Source organism: Camponotus vicinus, unplaced genomic scaffold (genome assembly GCF_025532165.1).
Source record: "Camponotus vicinus isolate PSW18456_S1 unplaced genomic scaffold, iyCamVici1.0 SCAF_4, whole genome shotgun sequence".
In the NCBI taxonomy this organism is placed as follows: Eukaryota; Metazoa; Arthropoda; class Insecta; order Hymenoptera; family Formicidae; genus Camponotus; species Camponotus vicinus.
The window spans coordinates 10,274,526-10,292,796 of record NW_028141976.1 but is presented as its reverse complement, the minus strand read 5'-3'; the positions used below and the strand labels follow the sequence as shown (position 1 = coordinate 10,292,796).

The 18,271-nt window shown below is 37.2% G+C and overlaps 2 protein-coding genes and 1 long non-coding RNA gene across 3 annotated transcripts; 2 read left to right on the top strand and 1 right to left on the bottom strand.

The window, feature by feature from the left end:
- The first annotated feature begins 126 nt into the window (after nucleotides 1-126).
- Nucleotides 127-6,040, top strand: LOC145970108 (uncharacterized). Its single transcript, XR_014438324.1, has 11 exons — nucleotides 127-285; nucleotides 421-550; nucleotides 749-862; nucleotides 932-1,060; nucleotides 1,228-1,346; nucleotides 2,490-2,595; nucleotides 2,802-2,953; nucleotides 3,817-3,990; nucleotides 4,070-4,181; nucleotides 4,484-5,013; nucleotides 5,087-6,040. It is a non-coding gene; the product is annotated as an uncharacterized LOC145970108 (long non-coding RNA).
- Nucleotides 6,041-11,799: 5,759 nt separating this feature from the next.
- Nucleotides 11,800-13,212, bottom strand: LOC145970832 (peritrophin-48-like). The gene is made up of 2 exons (XM_083097837.1): nucleotides 13,122-13,212; nucleotides 11,800-12,964 (listed from the first exon to the last, which is right to left on the bottom strand). The coding sequence occupies exons 1-2, from the start codon at nucleotides 13,126-13,128 to the stop codon at nucleotides 11,946-11,948; spliced, it is 1,026 nt and encodes a 341-aa protein (XP_082953963.1). The 5' UTR covers nucleotides 13,129-13,212; the 3' UTR covers nucleotides 11,800-11,945.
- A 3,397-nt stretch (nucleotides 13,213-16,609) lies between these two features.
- Nucleotides 16,610-18,022, top strand: LOC145970831 (peritrophin-48-like). The gene is made up of 2 exons (XM_083097836.1): nucleotides 16,610-16,700; nucleotides 16,858-18,022. The coding sequence occupies exons 1-2, from the start codon at nucleotides 16,694-16,696 to the stop codon at nucleotides 17,874-17,876; spliced, it is 1,026 nt and encodes a 341-aa protein (XP_082953962.1). The 5' UTR covers nucleotides 16,610-16,693; the 3' UTR covers nucleotides 17,877-18,022.
- Nucleotides 18,023-18,271: the final 249 nt, after the last annotated feature.

Here is an 18,271-nt window from a genome sequence, read left to right as displayed (position 1 = left end):
ACTCCGCACACGCGTTATATTGGCGCCGCCAGCTTTCACTGCCACCCGTTACATGAAGGCGGCGGCAGTTACCGGCTTTTCAATTAACGCCATCTATACGTAACGGCTTTACAGCTTCGGCCATCTTGGCCTTACGCACCGTCTCGGTGCGTCGGTTGGTTTCTACTTTACCGACCACATATTTTATATTTTTAACGTTATTTTTTTACATTAACAGTTAACGTCGCAATAAGTGAGAGTGATGGTTATTACAATACTAGTGAGTGCTCTCAGTGTTTTATACAGGTAATTTGCGCGTTTCTTTGGCCTTAAGCGTATGTAGTGTCTTATTCAAACTAATTTAACAATAATATCTTAAAATAAACGTAGATTTATGCCTTATTACTAACTTATTACGATATTCATTTTAATTATTTGTAGAGTCCTTTAGCCTGACCCACGGCTTAATCCGATCCGCGGAGAGAATTGTGTCCAATGGTTTAGCTGTCAGATTGTAGCCAGGGATGTCACGGATGACATATCTATTATTTCCCAGGCTTTTTGCAACTAGGTAAGGACCTTTATAATTTGGCTTTAATTTAGTGTTTTTGCCGGGTATATTACGAGTATCCCTAATTAATACATAGTCGCCTTCTTTGTATATTGTTGGCTTAATACTACGCTGGTCTTGATAATTTTTGTTATAACTTCTTATCGCATCTGTTGCCTGAAGGGCTTTATCTCTATATTCCTCTCTTTCTTTTTCTAGATCAGAATCAACGTTAGCAAGAACCTGAGTAAACTGAGCAAAGGTTGAATCGGTGTGGCTTCGCTGATCAAAACCTAAGAGGAGTTTTGCTGGACTCGTCTTAACACTTGAGTGGTAAGTATTATTTATTATATATTGTAATGTTCCTAGATGTTGATTCCAATCAGAGGATGTGTGTAACAGCTTCGTGAGAGAAGTTTTGATGAACCTGTTGACTCGCTCTACCATACCATTTGCCCATGGTGCCGCTACTGCTACTTTTCTGTGCTTTATACGATTATCATTGACAAAATCAGCAAATTCATGTGACGTGTAAGCCGTGCCTCTATCTGTTATTAATTCCAACGGTCTTCCAAAAGTATTGAACATTTTTCCCATATGGGATATAACTTCTTTAGAGCTTGTCGACTTTGTTGCAAATAACCACGTGAATCTGGTAAAAGCATCTACTATTACTAATATATGTTTGAAATTTTCAGGAGTATCTTGCAGCGGTCCAAAATGATCAGCATGCAGTATCTGCATCGGGGAGCTGGGCAAAGGATACAGAGCAGTCTCTCTCTGGAATCTGTTTGTCGCACTATTAGCCATAAGACAGGTGAGACAATTTTCTATACAGGGTGACCCATTTTAACTTAGGCAGCCAAATAACTCGAAAAATAAGCAAGATAGAGAAAAATGTTTTAGACAAAAGTTGTATGGTTTCGAGGGGGCCATAAGATGGTATCATTGGTTTGACCTTGAAGAGTCATTTGAAGGTCACGTGAAGGTCACTTCAATTTTTTTAAATGGAATACCCTATATATTTTTGTACATTCTTGTAGCTTATTTCGAGAGCTTTCCAAAACACTATAATTAAGTACCTTTCCGTTAAGTACTTTTTGAGTTATGATGCTTGAAATAATTTCTTAATTTTACATAAACCGTAAAATATCTTGTAAAATATTCATTTTTCGATTATCTTACCTTAATACTTTTATGTACAAAATAATGAGAGGAATCAATTGGTGTAAAGAAAACACATAGTTGTTTTTAAGAAAAAATATGGAATTGTTAATTGCAAATTACATATTTTTTCTTCGAAACAACTATGTGTTTTCTTTACACCAATTGATTCCTCTCATTATTTTGTACATAAAACTATTAAGGTAAGGTAATCGAAAAATGAATATTTTACAAGATATTTTACGGTTTATGTAAAATTAAGAAATTATTTCAAGCCTCATAACTCAAAAAGTACTTAACGAAAATGTACTTAATTATAGTGTTTTGGAAAGCTCTCGAGATGAGCTACAAGAATGTACAAAAATATATAGGATGTTCCATTTAAAAAAATTGAAGTGACCTTCACGTGACCTTCAAATGACTCTTCAAGGTCAAACCAATGATACCATCTTATGGCCCCCTCGAAACCATACAACTTTTGTCTAAAACATTTTTCTCTATCTTGCTTATTTTTCGAGTTATTTGGCTGCCTAAGTTAAAATGGGTCACCCTGTATACTCATACGTCTTTTTCCGCATAGAAGGGAACCAATAATTCTGTTTTATGCCTAATAATGTTTTTTCCGCGCCACAATGTGCCATGTCATCGTGATGAGCCCGTAAAATGCTCATTATCATTGATTCAGGCACTACAAATTTCATATGTTCGTTTTCGCGTCGATATACTAGTCCATCTATTAAGTTGAATCGGTCGTTATCTCGCATTTCTAATTCTTTCGCTATTTCGTGTATTCTAGGGTCAGCCAATTGACGGAACTCCAACTCGCGCTCGAGAGGAAGCTCATTTACGTATGCGACGCTACGGCTGAGTGCATCCACGTGAGACATGCGTGAACCGGGCCGGTGAGTTATATTAAACGTATAATTTTGAAGCGCGAGAGTCCATCTCGCTATTCTCGGATTAAGATTCGCCTTTTTCACCGCATATACAATCGCATTACAATCCGTTATTATAGTAAAGTTTAAACCATACAAATATAAATGGAATCTTTCTATAGCTCGCACAACGGCTAACATTTCCAATTCATAGCTATGATAATTTCTTTCAGCACTGTTCGTGGTCTGGCTGAAATACGCAACTGGGGCCCAGGACTGGTCATCCTGTCTCTGAAGTAAGATCGCGCCGAGGCCCGTACTACAGGCGTCTGTGTGCAGCTGCGTTTCTGCTGCAGGATTATACAGGCGTAACACCGGCGTCGAAGTGAGTTTCTCTTTCAATTGATTAAAAGATTCGATACTCGCGTTGTCAAATTCAAATTTTACATCTTTTTTTAAGAGATTTTGGAGCGGTTGTGCTATCCCCGCGTAATTATTAATGAATCTCCGGAAGTAATTTACGAGACCGAGAAATCTCTGCAATTGAAGACGATCTTCTGGTTGTTTATAATTTTTTACGGCTTCCGTGTGCCGCGAGCTTAACGTAAGTCCGTCTTTTGAAATTATGTAACCGAGGAACTCTATCTTTTCTCTAAGAAATTTGCATTTAGGTAAGTTTAACGCGAATCCATATTTCTTAAGTACGAGCATAATTTCTTTTATTGTCTTTAAATTTTCTTCAACGGTTTTTGACGGGATTAACACATCATCGATATACAGAATTACTTTATCCTCCCGAATGAATGAACTTAAAATTTGTATCAATCTTTTCTGAAATTCGGCTGGTGCTTCACAATAACCGAATGGAAGTCTTTTATATTCGAATTGTCCGTCGGGAGTCGCGAACGAAAAATACTTCATCGAATCTTCATGTACTTTTATTTGATGAAAGCTATCTTTTAAGTCTAACAAAGAAAATACTTTATTGTCCCCGAGTCTCGCGAGACATTCTTCGATTACGGGGAATGGATATTTTTGTTTTATAATTTTATTATTTAATGGTCGTAAATCGACACACAGGGGCCTATTACGGTTTTTGAAACGAAGTGAAAATAACAAAAGTGAGGAAATTCACTAGAGTATCTACAATTTCATTTGTTGAAATCTAGTAAATCTGTTCACTTTTGTAATTTTCACCTCGCCGTAATAAGCACCACAGTCTCATGCTACCGTCTTTTTTCCTTACAGGGACGACCCTTGCGCAATACGGGGATACGCTTTGCCGTATAATATCCCGTTGGAGGAGATCGTCGGTAATTTTCCTCATCTGAAGGCGTTCGGTGTGCGCGAATCTCCGGGGAGCGTACGCGTACACGGATTCATCTTTGAGCCTGACCTTCACGCAGTAGTCATCTTCTACCGGTATAATCTCTTTATTTTCTATATCGCGAATCAATGTTTTTAATCGTTTTTCTGTGTCATATCCGAAGTCTGTTGTAAGGTTATCGATTGTTTGTTCTAGGCTATTATTTCGCTCCTCAACACAAAGAGGCAAGTGGGCAAACAATTCGACCGTGTTGTTTTGCCCTTGAGCTGGAGGCTTCAATATCAATGTAAGATTTTCGTTTATGAAAAAGTCGCGACCTATGATCAAGTCAGCGCTAAAAGAAACGTTTTTTAACACAAAGAAAGATATCAAAAATTCAATTCCTGGTATCGCTCGCAATGATATATGAACTTTAACGGTTCCGCAAATTTCTAATGCTCGATCGCTCAAATTTTTTAATACTCTATTTGTCGAATTCAACCTTACTCGCGCCGGCTTTACATAATTACAGAATATATTAAATTTCATGAAAGAAACGGGACTACCAGTATCAACTAACGCCGCTAATTGTCTGCGTTTGCCCAACAGACTATCGACGTCGATCACGGGGTCTTCGATGACGAGCCGGTGAGGACCCTCCTGGACGACTGCCACCACGTCTGCCACCACGTCCGCCGAGGAACACTCCTCCGAGACTCCAGCCGCCACCGCCGACGTTACCGTCTGTTTCTGTCCTTTCCCGTCTTTCTTCTTGAGAAGCGGACAATCGAAGCGTCGATGTCCCTTCTCTTTACAATAAAAACAAATAATCTCACCTCTGCATTCTTTGTGGCCGTGACCCTTCTTCCCGCAGTTCCTGCAGGCTCCATCCTTGGGCTTGGCCGGCGAGTTCGTCGCCGTCGGCTTCCTGTCCTGGTCCATGACGCCTTGCGTGATGCGCCTCATGTCCTCCATGAAGCCGTCCACCGTCGTTGCGTTCAAGGATAACGCCGTGCCGCGCAGCGAGGAGAGTGTGATGCCGCCAATCAGCAGGTGGATTTTGTCTTTCTCCGTCAAGTCCACCCGATGCATGAGCGCCAATTTATCTATGGCGTACTCATCGTAGGTCTCCCTGGCCGGTAACCATTTTCTACCTTCAATCTTCTGCATGACCTTGAAGAATGGCACCTTCTGATCAAATACTTTGACCAGCTCGTCGCGGAGACCCGTCCACGACTCGATCGCCGCTCCGCCCTGGATGTCGAACCATCTCCGGGCAGATCCTGAAAATTTGCTGGAGGCTGCTAGCAACGTAACGCCGTCGCCAACTCCGTGCACCTGGACGATCTTCTCGATTCTGCGGACCCAGGCTCGCACGTTTTCGTCCTCCTTTCCCGAAAACTCTGGAATCTGTGAGGCCAACGCTTGAATCGCGCCGCCCGTCGACCACGCTGACGCCCTGGCAGGGGGTGCCTCTTGGCTCGAGGTCGATCTTTCTGAAAAACCAGACGGCCCAGGAACTGGATTCTCACGTTCTGAAGCGCCGTTCACCGCCGGCGCGCCCGTGGTCCTCTGCGTCGTGAGGACTTCCAGTAGCTGGCCGAACTGCCGCTGCTGCTCCTGGAAACAGCGCCTTTGCTCCTCTCGTTCCTCGTCCTGCCGTCGGATAACGTTCTGCAGCGCGTTAACCATCTGGCGAAGGACATCGCTCTGCTCCGGCGAATCCGGTCGCCTCGAAGGGCCTGCTCCGTCTCCGGGGTCCTCTTGACCCGGAGTTGACCCCAACAGATCTGCGACAGGACCATTGACCTCGAGATGTGCAATGATCGTCTCGATCAAATCGATTTTCCTCCCTGTCGTTGGAAGGCGGTACCTGGCTGCTTCCTGTCGCAGTTGCTCGACCGTGAGCCGTATTAAGACGCTCGTTTTTCTTTACGCAGGTGTCCCGATCTTGACCTTGGCCTGTGTACGTACAAGGATTCCACCAGCCGGTGATCCCGCTTCTGATGTTGAAAGCTATTACTCAGGATGGCTCTGAATTTATGTTAATTCCGCGGCTGCCGTCAACCAGATTTGAATTGTTCGTCGAAGGAGGATGATGACGAGAGAAACCGGACGGATGGAATAGACTCTTTTAATTGAAATATATATACTTTATTGATCACAGTTTGAAAGACTTCTTTATTCCGCTATTCGGAGGCGAGAGAGAGCTGTGCGACTCCGCACACGCGTTATATTGGCGCCGCCAGCTTTCACTGCCACCCGTTACATGAAGGCGGCGGCAGTTACCGGCTTTTCAATTAACGCCATCTATACGTAACGGCTTTACATTTCTATCTCGTTCGCTCTTATTTCACTCGTCCTTCTCGCTTCCTCACGTAACTCTCGCATCGCTTTTATGCATATATACGTACATACATACGTACATACCACACATACCCCCACCCACATATACAGGGTGACCCATTTTAACTTAGGCAGCCAAATAACTCGAAAAATAAGCAAGATAGAGAAAAATGTTTTAGACAAAAGTTGTATGGTTTCGAGGGGGCCATAAGATGGTATCATTGGTTTGACCTTGAAGAGTCATTTGAAGGTCACGTGAAGGTCACTTCAATTTTTTTAAATGGAACATCCTATATATTTTTGTACATTCTTGTAGCTCATCTCGAGAGCTTTCCAAAACACTATAATTAAGTACATTTTCGTTAAGTACTTTTTGAGTTATGAGGCTTGAAATAATTTCTTAATTTTACATAAACCGTAAAATATCTTGTAAAATATTCATTTTTCGATTACCTTACCTTAATAGTTTTATGTACAAAATAATGAGAGGAATCAATTGGTGTAAAGAAAACACATAGTTGTTTCGAAGAAAAAATATGTAATTTGCAATTAACAATTCCATATTTTTTCTTAAAAACAACTATGTGTTTTCTTTACACCAATTGATTCCTCTCATTATTTTGTACATAAAAGTATTAAGGTAAGATAATCGAAAAATGAATATTTTACAAGATATTTTACGGTTTATGTAAAATTAAGAAATTATTTCAAGCATCATAACTCAAAAAGTACTTAACGGAAAGGTACTTAATTATAGTGTTTTGGAAAGCTCTCGAAATAAGCTACAAGAATGTACAAAAATATATAGGGTATTCCATTTAAAAAAATTGAAGTGACCTTCACGTGACCTTCAAATGACTCTTCAAGGTCAAACCAATGATACCATCTTATGGCCCCCTCGAAACCATACAACTTTTGTCTAAAACATTTTTCTCTATCTTGCTTGTTTTTCGAGTTATTTGGCTGCCTAAGTTAAAATGGGTCACCCTGTATATATGTATATATATATATATATATATATATATATAAGAATAAAAATGTTAAATAATAAAGATGTGTACACACACACACACACACACACACACACACACACACACACACACACACACACACACATCTTTATTATTTAGAACTTTTATTCTTAAGAAATGTATACGCGTTTTACATTAAAAATAATATCAAACTTTCTTTCTGTAAATATATAAATTATTTATTAATAGCCTAATAAAATATCTTATTTTCAAGTGTTGTAATCATATAATGAATAAATTTCTCTATTCCAAGGAGAACAGAAATGTCAAAATGATGTCAAATTGATGTATAAATATGGTCAAATTTTAGTTCGTCAAAATGACATCAAATTGTATAAAATTTTGATGTTGTCTTGATGTTCACAATGACGTAATTTTGACATTCCTTTTTGACTGTTCAAAATTATTGCTAGAGACATTAAGATAGTAATTAATAAACATATTTGACTGTTTATGATACATTTATTATTAATATCACAAATAATATTACATGTTACAAATAATATCATTTATAAACGTTATTATTGCACAGTAATAGTAGAATATATTAAAGTAGTTAATATTAAAGTATATAGTAGAGAATATAAATATCACTTTTAAAAACATTGCACAGTAAAAATTATTATTCTTTCATTTACGTTGACCAGAAGTATTCAACCAGCGCTTCATAGACTCCTCAGCTGTTTTCAATGATTCATTTTTAAAACGACTCATTATGGCACCTAAACAGAAATGGACAAGAAATAAAAAAGTGATCTTTTAATTTTATTGCAATTATATTGAATATTGTGTTAAGTTAAAAACGAAAAATCACGTAAGTCTTTCTAGCAATTCTTTGATTTCTTTGATCACTGAAATAAATTAATTTGCAAGAAAAAGAAAGGAAAAGTTCATGTAATCTCTCGTTTTTCATAATTTAATACATGACAATGATTAATCAGAGGACTTAATATCTTAAAAATAAGAAAAAATTATAGAAAAACAGTAGTAAGACTATGAGGTTTCTAACCCAGGTCCTCTCAGGGGAAGTGAGGTGCGAGGGAGGAACCGCGGCGCGGGGGGTGACGTCACGCGTGGGGGGGGTGACGTCACGCGCGGGGAAGGGGGATCCGCGGCGCGAGCGATGGTCGAGGGGGGTCCGCGAGGAGAAGGGGGATCCGCGGAAAGAAGATGGTGCGAAGGTGTGAGAAGGATAGCGCTACGTGTGGGAAAAGGATAGCGCTAAGTGTGTGAAGAGGACAGTGCGACAAGGATGGCATCAACGTGCGAGAAGGATAGCGTCAACGTATGACAAGGATGACGTCAACGTGGGACAAGGACGACGCATTGTAAGATGACGCATAGGTGGGAGAAGGACGACGCAAAAGTAAGTGAGTGAGTGAGTGAGTGATAGCGACGAGCATATGAAAGAGAGAGAACGATAATATCGCGAACAACGCGTGCGAAAGAGACAACGATAATATCGCGAGAACAACGCGTGCGAGAGAGACAACGATAATATCGTGAGACTTACTAGCGCTAATGACGTGAGACTAACTAGCGCGCGAGAGAGAGATAACGCGAGGGATGGGAGCACAAGGGAAAAGTGCGTAAATAAATACATTTCTTTTTTCAAAACTAAATATAAAATTTATTAAAGTTGTACATTTTTTGTGTCATAGCGCGTGCGAGAGAGATTACTTATTCTATCTAAGCGCGAGAGCAAGAGATAGCGCGAAAGATCAATGACAAAGATAGAGAGAACTTAAGATTAACGCGCGAGAGAGAGCGCAACGAAGATATCGCGATACTTACAACTAGCGCGCGAGAGAGAGAGAGATACCAATGGATGGGAGCGCAAGGGAAAGGTGCGTAAATAACTGCATTTTTTATAAATGACAAATATAAAATTTATTTTAAAGTGTGTTATACATTTGTGTGTGTGTGTGTGTGTGTGTACTTAATATATAATATATATAATAAAATATATAATAATAATAAAATATAAAAAAATAAAAAAAATTGTCACGGACCAACTCCGCGCTCGCCGGCGGATAATCGCAGCCGGGATCAGGATTCGGTTTTCGGTTAGGCAAGCTCAAAGATCACGCTCCGGGTTTTCGTCAGAAAATAAAAGCGAGGTTTTATTTACGTTAAATATGTACAGAAGAGAAATGTATAACTGGTCAAACGTATGCGGGTATAGTATGACGGTACGATGCAGCGTGTATAAATGAAAGGTATAAATGTTCGATCGTATGCGTGTACGGTGTGACGGTACGATGCAGCGTATATAAATAAAAGGTATAAATGTTCGATCATATGCGTGTACGGTGTGATGGTACGATGCAGCGTGTATACGGTCGCGATGCACAAGTAACCCGTGCTTTAATATCTTTCGCGGGTTCGCACGTTGGAATGCGCGTATACCGCGTGTGTTTACAAACGGCGCGGTCAAAGACCGTTTGACATAGCGTGGCTCTTGTTTTTGTCGCTCGTCTGAGCTTTCGGTCTAGCCCCGTTTTTACGCAGATGATAAGCGTACGGTTCTTGGAAATTCGCGAGTATTTCCTAACGGAGATAAGAAATTCCGGGAACGCCGTGCCGACGAGAATGCCTCGTCCGAGGTAGCTCTCCTCTCTACCCCGAGGTGTATGCACCGGGCGTTTAGGCGGTCTGATGTTAGACCGATATCGAGATCTCTCGATCGAACCGGAGTGCACTCTGATTCGGTTTCTCTCGGTCGGAAGAATGCTCATATGGAACGAGCCTATGTCAAGAATCGAGAGTGCTCGATGGAGGAAGAGTGCGCTCTACCTCCGGATCTTGAAAGTTGGCTAATTCTTTTGGAGCGGTCTAGGTTTTCGGATCTTTTCACTTGCGTGAGCGGATCGGAAAAAGGTGCTTAATTTGCCGAATGCGGCCTTTTTATACCGGCTAATTACCCGCGTCGGCACGCGGCGGTATTACCCCTTCCGAATGGGTTTCGGAAAAACGGTATGGTCGGGCCCGTTCGGAGGGGTTCGGGAAGTGCGCCGAACGCGGGTTTTCGCCGGTCGGCGGTTCGGGCCGCATCGGCGACGCTCGGTCGTTTTCGGCTAATTTAGCCTAACGGCTTAAAGCCGTATACGGTACGTGTTACGCTTAAAAAAAATGTGGGCGCACCGCGCCCCTGCCTCTGCCCGGCGGGTGTTCTGCCGGGCGGCAGCTTCCGGCGGATCGCATGCCGGGTACAAAGTAACGTGCAGGGGGTGCATCGTTACAAAATATATATATATATATATATATATATATATATATATATATAGGGGGGGGGGGGTGACGCGCCGGGCTAAGGGGAAGGCAACTCCTGGAACAAAAAAATGATGCTGCATTAATAGAAATATATTACGATAAGATTTATAAAAAGAAAAAAAACACTTACATCTGTCTCAATCCATTCCTCTTCTCTTTCTTCATCCTGCTCCTCATTCTCTTCTCTTTCCCCATCCTCCTCTTCCTCCTCTTCCTCCTCTTCTCTTTCCTCTTCCTCCTCCTGCTCCTCTTCCTCTTCTTCTATGTTCCAATTTTCTTGTTCCCACTGTTCTTCTATGTTATCGTAGGGCTCTTCCCCGAAGAGCCGCCGCAGGTCGAAAATATCTTCAACTTGGCGACTCTCCGGGGTGTCGCCCCACATATAGAAGAAGTCCTCCCTCTCAGCCCGCACCCAGCGTCGACGCTCAATGTTCACGAACCCGGGAATTTCCATTTCGTCCTGGAACTATATCAAAAATATTTATTATTACACAATTTTTTTTTCACAAGTTTTTCACAATTTTTCACAAAATATTCACAAAAACGATACTTACATTCCACAGGGACGTCAGCTTCATAAATACGATGCATAACATATCGAATACTGTATTTTTCCACTCGGGGTAAATATTTATGCGATCCATATATATTCCTTTATTTTAAATCTTTACTTAATATAATATTTCTTCTTAACTCGTGCACCGGTCAGAACTTTCTGATGAGAGAACGAGGTCTCGGCACGAGATTTTATAGTCGAGATGTGGCATTATCACCATATCAAAAACGCGTCGTAAGACAAAAGTATGCGCGGTCCCATGCAACTCAGCATGGTATATAATATAATATTAATATTATCATATCGCGACTTTGTGAGGAGACAACGAGGTCTCAGCACGAAACTTTAGAATAGGGACGTATCATTATCGCTTTACCAAAAACGCGTCGTAAGACAAAGTATGCATGTTCCCATGCAAATTAGCATGATATAATATAACATTATAATATAATGCGTCAACCCTGATCGAACGGTTATTGAACGGTCATCGAACGCCCGTCGAACGGAAATGAACGACCGTTGAACGGCTATTGAACGGAAATGAACGCCCGTCGATCGGCTATCGAACGGAAATGAACGGTCATCGAACGCCCATCGAACGGTCATCGAACGGTAATTGAACGGCTGTCGAACGACCGTTGAACGACATTAAACGGATATTGAACGCCCGTCGAACGGCTATTGAACGGAAATGAACACAATACTGCGTATACACACATCAGATTTATTAAAATATCTTAGCAAAAAAAATAATACATTCCTACAATATGGTAACACATTTCTAATAAGCATTACAATTAATTCTTCGTACTATATTTTCGTTACTATACTTTTAGCTTCTCTTCTTACTTTTTAAAATTGATAGTTATTTAGTTAACCAGTCGTCCCAGGTATTTTGACATTTGGGAGTCACTTTTTTCGCTTCTTCGCATACCTGATTAACGTAATCAAAATATTTGCCCCAAGCGCAAATCTGTAGTTGCTTCTTATCCTCTATGCACTCGTAATACAATCTGCAGTCACATTCGTGACGCCATAATGTAGGGACACCTTCTGGACATTCGCCAGGTTCTCCAGGTGATGGTGTAGGTGTAGGTGTAGAGTTGCATTCATCAGCTTCTCCCTTTATACATTTCTGTTCTGTCGAGCTAAAATATTGACCTTTCTTACACTCCTGAACGATCCAGCCTTCATTTTTGCATGCGTAATATTTTTTACAGTTACACTCGTGTTTCTTCTTTTCGCCCTGAGTACACGTTTCGTTATTTACCGGACAAGTGCCTTTTACGCATTGCGTCGAATCTACATCAAAGTAGTATCCTTCCATACATTCGTGCAAGATCTTCTGACAGTTCATACATGAGTAGTATTTATTACATTGGCATTCGTGATTGATAAGGTCACCGTCTTCACATTCAGTTCCTATTGCCTTGCAATTTTTCCCTGGAACGCAAGTTTTTCTATCCTTGTCAAAAAATTGTCCGAGCGGACAATCGCGCAGGGCCTTTTTTTTCTTTTTGCATTCGTAAAATTTAGTACATACGCACTCGTGCGGAAGTAGATCGCCATTGTTAACACATTCGGTTTCCTCGCCACCCCCGGAGCTACCCCCATCATTGCAGTCGCACTCCGAGTTTTCGGGCTTAACGCAACCTTGCCATTTGTTACTAAAGTATAAACCGGTCTTACAGGTTTTCAAGATCTTTTCTTGATTTTTGCATTCGTAATAGTGACTGCAACCCTTTTCGTAAGATATCAATTTCGGCGGGCAAGGGTCCGCCGCCGGACATTCGTTCTCTGCTTCAAAAGTAGCAGATTCATTTCCGGCGATCACATATGCGGCGGCCTGAGATGCCAGGAAGACAATGGCGATTAAGTATATTTCTGTGCCGAACAAAAAATATTGGGATCAAATTGACTGTTACAAGTGAAAAAATATATTATTTACATATAAAATTCGGATTCGTGCAAAAAAAATCTTGAGAAGTATCTCAATCAATTTTTCATAATCTTATTCTAGAAATTCATTAAACATGCTCACCCTTCATCGCCTGTCACTTGCTTTACTCGTTCTTGAAAAGAAGAGAATATCGTATCGTATATAAATATATCCTATTAACACGTCACTGTGATTAGTTTATAACTGTCCGAATTAAGGCGTATCCGCTTTTATAAATATGCATGGCGTTATCGCAAAAATCTTATGTTGCTTTATCGCAAAATACAAGGACAGATTATTACATCTGTTAAAAAAGATTAGCAGAACTGTACTTATTTTTTATGGAACCCTAAATACATTTTCTCTAATTCTCATATAAATTTGCATAGGTCCACAGAAAAAAACTATCATGTGTATTTAATAAAGATATAATAAAATATTTATTTTTGAATTAATAAATGTAACACGTTTCATACACAAATAAATTATTAATTTAAAAAATTTGTATAAATATTTTATAAAAGAACTACAATTTATACAAACATTTTCATATACCATAATATTTAAAAAAATATTTTCTTTATTTCCTTTATTGATTTGTACAATAATATAATTCATTTAAATCGCAAACTTTACTATAATTTTGTGATTTATCGAAATTTTTAAACTTGCAAGACATTCATCTAACATCTAGTAGCATTCAACTAATGCTTATAAAATATGTACGATCTTGATTGAAAATGTATTCTTTTTTAGAAGAAAGGATTATCAGTCTTATTACTCCGAAAAAGATATATTGCACAATAAAGCAATCTTTTCGTAATAATCATAAATTGATAAGTTTATGAAACATGAGGAAAGGAAAATTGAAATTATATTCATATATAAATTTGATTTCAATCAAGATAAGAGAAAGAATATTATTATATATATTCATCGTAATTAAAAAATATAAATAATGCATATATTAATTTTATATTAATTTTCGTATTACAAATGAATTTTGATTTAAATAGTAATCGCGATAAAATATTTTATCATTAACTCCTTTTAGATACGGTAAATCCATAATGTGAAATAATTAGCAATATTATTTATCGAAGTATTAATTGGCTCATGGCCGATGACAAAAGATGATAATAATAGAAAGATTAAAGTATTAATTCGTGATTCTCGGTTATAATATCATATCTATGGAAAAATCACAATTATACAATTGTGTGTATCGAGAAAGTAGAGACTTTTTAAATGAAATACTCGTGCGTAAATAGTTTCTAGTTCTTTTCAGTTCATTTTATTTTTTAATTCTTATGATAAAGCAACATAAGATTTTTGCTAAATAGCATTAAATAGCATTAAATAGACGATTTTAAGATTTGTTAAAATCAAAACTTTATTAGATAAATTTGTTAAAAATATTTCAACTTGTAGCAGATTATTTATTTATTACTTGTTAGATTTATTTTTTGTTAAATTTGTAATAAATTCGCTTGTTAGATTCGTAACAATTTATTTTCATTTATAATTGTTAAAAAACTTATCATTACAGACAAAGATAAATTCATCATATAATAATTATCGAGTAAATAATGTATAATTATCGAGAAAATTTTCAGAGATATGTATTATATTGAAACTTTTATTTCAAAAAAGAAAAAGAAAAAATGACAAATATTTCTTTAATATATTGTATTTTTCTTTGGCTTAAATTATATGTACATAGGAATATACTACAGAAAAAAAATATTGTTATTATAAGCATATTATTTCTTATCGAAACTATTCTATCAATAAAGTATTTTATCAATAAGGAATTGCCACATTATACTCTTGATAATATCGTAACAATGAATCGAGATATCGCCAAAATAAAATCTCATTTTCATTATCTCAAAGTGAAAAGTTGAGATTTTATTTTGGCGATATCTCGATTCATTGTTACGATATTATCAAGAGTATAATGTGGCAATTCCTTATTGATAAAATACTTTATTGATAGAATAGTTTCGATAAGAAATAATATGCTTATAATAACAATATTTTTTTTCTGTAGTATATTCCTATGTACATATAATTTAAGCCAAAGAAAAATACAATATATTAAAGAAATATTTGTCATTTTTTCTTTTTCTTTTTTGAAATAAAAGTTTCAATATAATACATATCTCTGAAAATTTTCTCGATAATTATACATTATTTACTCGATAATTATTATATGATGAATTTATCTTTGTCTGTAATGATAAGTTTTTTAACAATTATAAATGAAAATAAATTGTTACGAATCTAACAAGCGAATTTATTACAAATTTAACAAAAAATAAATCTAACAAGTAATAAATAAATAATCTGCTACAAGTTGAAATATTTTTAACAAATTTATCTAATAAAGTTTTGATTTTAACAAATCTTAAAATCGTCTATTTAATGCTATTTAATGCTATTTAGCAAAAATCTTATGTTGCTTTATCATAAGAATTAAAAAATAAAATGAACTGAAAAGAACTAGAAACTATTTACGCACGAGTATTTCATTTAAAAAGTCTCTACTTTCTCGATACACACAATTGTATAATTGTGATTTTTCCATAGATATGATATTATAACCGAGAATCACGAATTAATACTTTAATCTTTCTATTATTATCATCTTTTGTCATCGGCCATGAGCCAATTAATACTTCGATAAATAATATTGCTAATTATTTCACATTATGGATTTACCGTATCTAAAAGGAGTTAATGATAAAATATTTTATCGCGATTACTATTTAAATCAAAATTCATTTGTAATACGAAAATTAATATAAAATTAATATATGCATTATTTATATTTTTTAATTACGATGAATATATATAATAATATTCTTTCTCTTATCTTGATTGAAATCAAATTTATATATGAATATAATTTCAATTTTCCTTTCCTCATGTTTCATAAACTTATCAATTTATGATTATTACGAAAAGATTGCTTTATTGTGCAATATATCTTTTTCGGAGTAATAAGACTGATAATCCTTTCTTCTAAAAAAGAATACATTTTCAATCAAGATCGTACATATTTTATAAGCATTAGTTGAATGCTACTAGATGTTAGATGAATGTCTTGCAAGTTTAAAAATTTCGATAAATCACAAAATTATAGTAAAGTTTGCGATTTAAATGAATTATATTATTGTACAAATCAATAAAGGAAATAAAGAAAATATTTTTTTAAATATTATGGTATATGAAAATGTTTGTATAAATTGTAGTTCTTTTATAAAATATTTATACAAATTTTTTAAATTAATAATTTATTTGTGTATGAAACGTGTTACATTTATTAATTCAAAAATAAATATTTTATTATATCTTTATTAAATACACATGATAGTTTTTTTCTGTGGACCTATGCAAATTTATATGAGAATTAGAGAAAATGTATTTAGGGTTCCATAAAAAATAAGTACAGTTCTGCTAATCTTTTTTAACAGATGTAATAATCTGTCCTTGTATTTTGCGATAAAGCAACATAAGATTTTTGCGATAACGCCATGCATATTTATAAAAGCGGATACGCCTTAATTCGGACAGTTATAAACTAATCACAGTGACGTGTTAATAGGATATATTTATATACGATACGATATTCTCTTCTTTTCAAGAACGAGTAAAGCAAGTGACAGGCGATGAAGGGTGAGCATGTTTAATGAATTTCTAGAATAAGATTATGAAAAATTGATTGAGATACTTCTCAAGATTTTTTTTGCACGAATCCGAATTTTATATGTAAATAATATATTTTTTCACTTGTAACAGTCAATTTGATCCCAATATTTTTTGTTCGGCACAGAAATATACTTAATCGCCATTGTCTTCCTGGCATCTCAGGCCGCCGCATATGTGATCGCCGGAAATGAATCTGCTACTTTTGAAGCAGAGAACGAATGTCCGGCGGCGGACCCTTGCCCGCCGAAATTGATATCTTACGAAAAGGGTTGCAGTCACTATTACGAATGCAAAAATCAAGAAAAGATCTTGAAAACCTGTAAGACCGGTTTATACTTTAGTAACAAATGGCAAGGTTGCGTTAAGCCCGAAAACTCGGAGTGCGACTGCAATGATGGGGGTAGCTCCGGGGGTGGCGAGGAAACCGAATGTGTTAACAATGGCGATCTACTTCCGCACGAGTGCGTATGTACTAAATTTTACGAATGCAAAAAGAAAAAAAAGGCCCTGCGCGATTGTCCGCTCGGACAATTTTTTGACAAGGATAGAAAAACTTGCGTTCCAGGGAAAAATTGCAAGGCAATAGGAACTGAATGTGAAGACGGTGACCTTATCAATCACGAATGCCAATGTAATAAATACTACTCATGTATGAACTGTCAGAAGATCTTGCACGAATGTATGGAAGGATACTACTTTGATGTAGATTCGACGCAATGCGTAAAAGGCACTTGTCCGGTAAATAACGAAACGTGTACTCAGGGCGAAAAGAAGAAACACGAGTGTAACTGTAAAAAATATTACGCATGCAAAAATGAAGGCTGGATCGTTCAGGAGTGTAAGAAAGGTCAATATTTTAGCTCGACAGAACAGAAATGTATAAAGGGAGAAGCTGATGAATGCAACTCTACACCTACACCTACACCATCACCTGGAGAACCTGGCGAATGTCCAGAAGGTGTCCCTACATTATGGCGTCACGAATGTGACTGCAGATTGTATTACGAGTGCATAGAGGATAAGAAGCAACTACAGATTTGCGCTTGGGGCAAATATTTTGATTACGTTAATCAGGTATGCGAAGAAGCGAAAAAAGTGACTCCCAAATGTCAAAATACCTGGGACGACTGGTTAACTAAATAACTATCAATTTTAAAAAGTAAGAAGAGAAGCTAAAAGTATAGTAACGAAAATATAGTACGAAGAATTAATTGTAATGCTTATTAGAAATGTGTTACCATATTGTAGGAATGTATTATTTTTTTTGCTAAGATATTTTAATAAATCTGATGTGTGTATACGCAGTATTGTGTTCATTTCCGTTCAATAGCCGTTCGACGGGCGTTCAATATCCGTTTAATGTCGTTCAACGGTCGTTCGACAGCCGTTCAATTACCGTTCGATGACCGTTCGATGGGCGTTCGATGACCGTTCATTTCCGTTCGATAGCCGATCGACGGGCGTTCATTTCCGTTCAATAGCCGTTCAACGGTCGTTCATTTCCGTTCGACGGGCGTTCGATGACCGTTCAATAACCG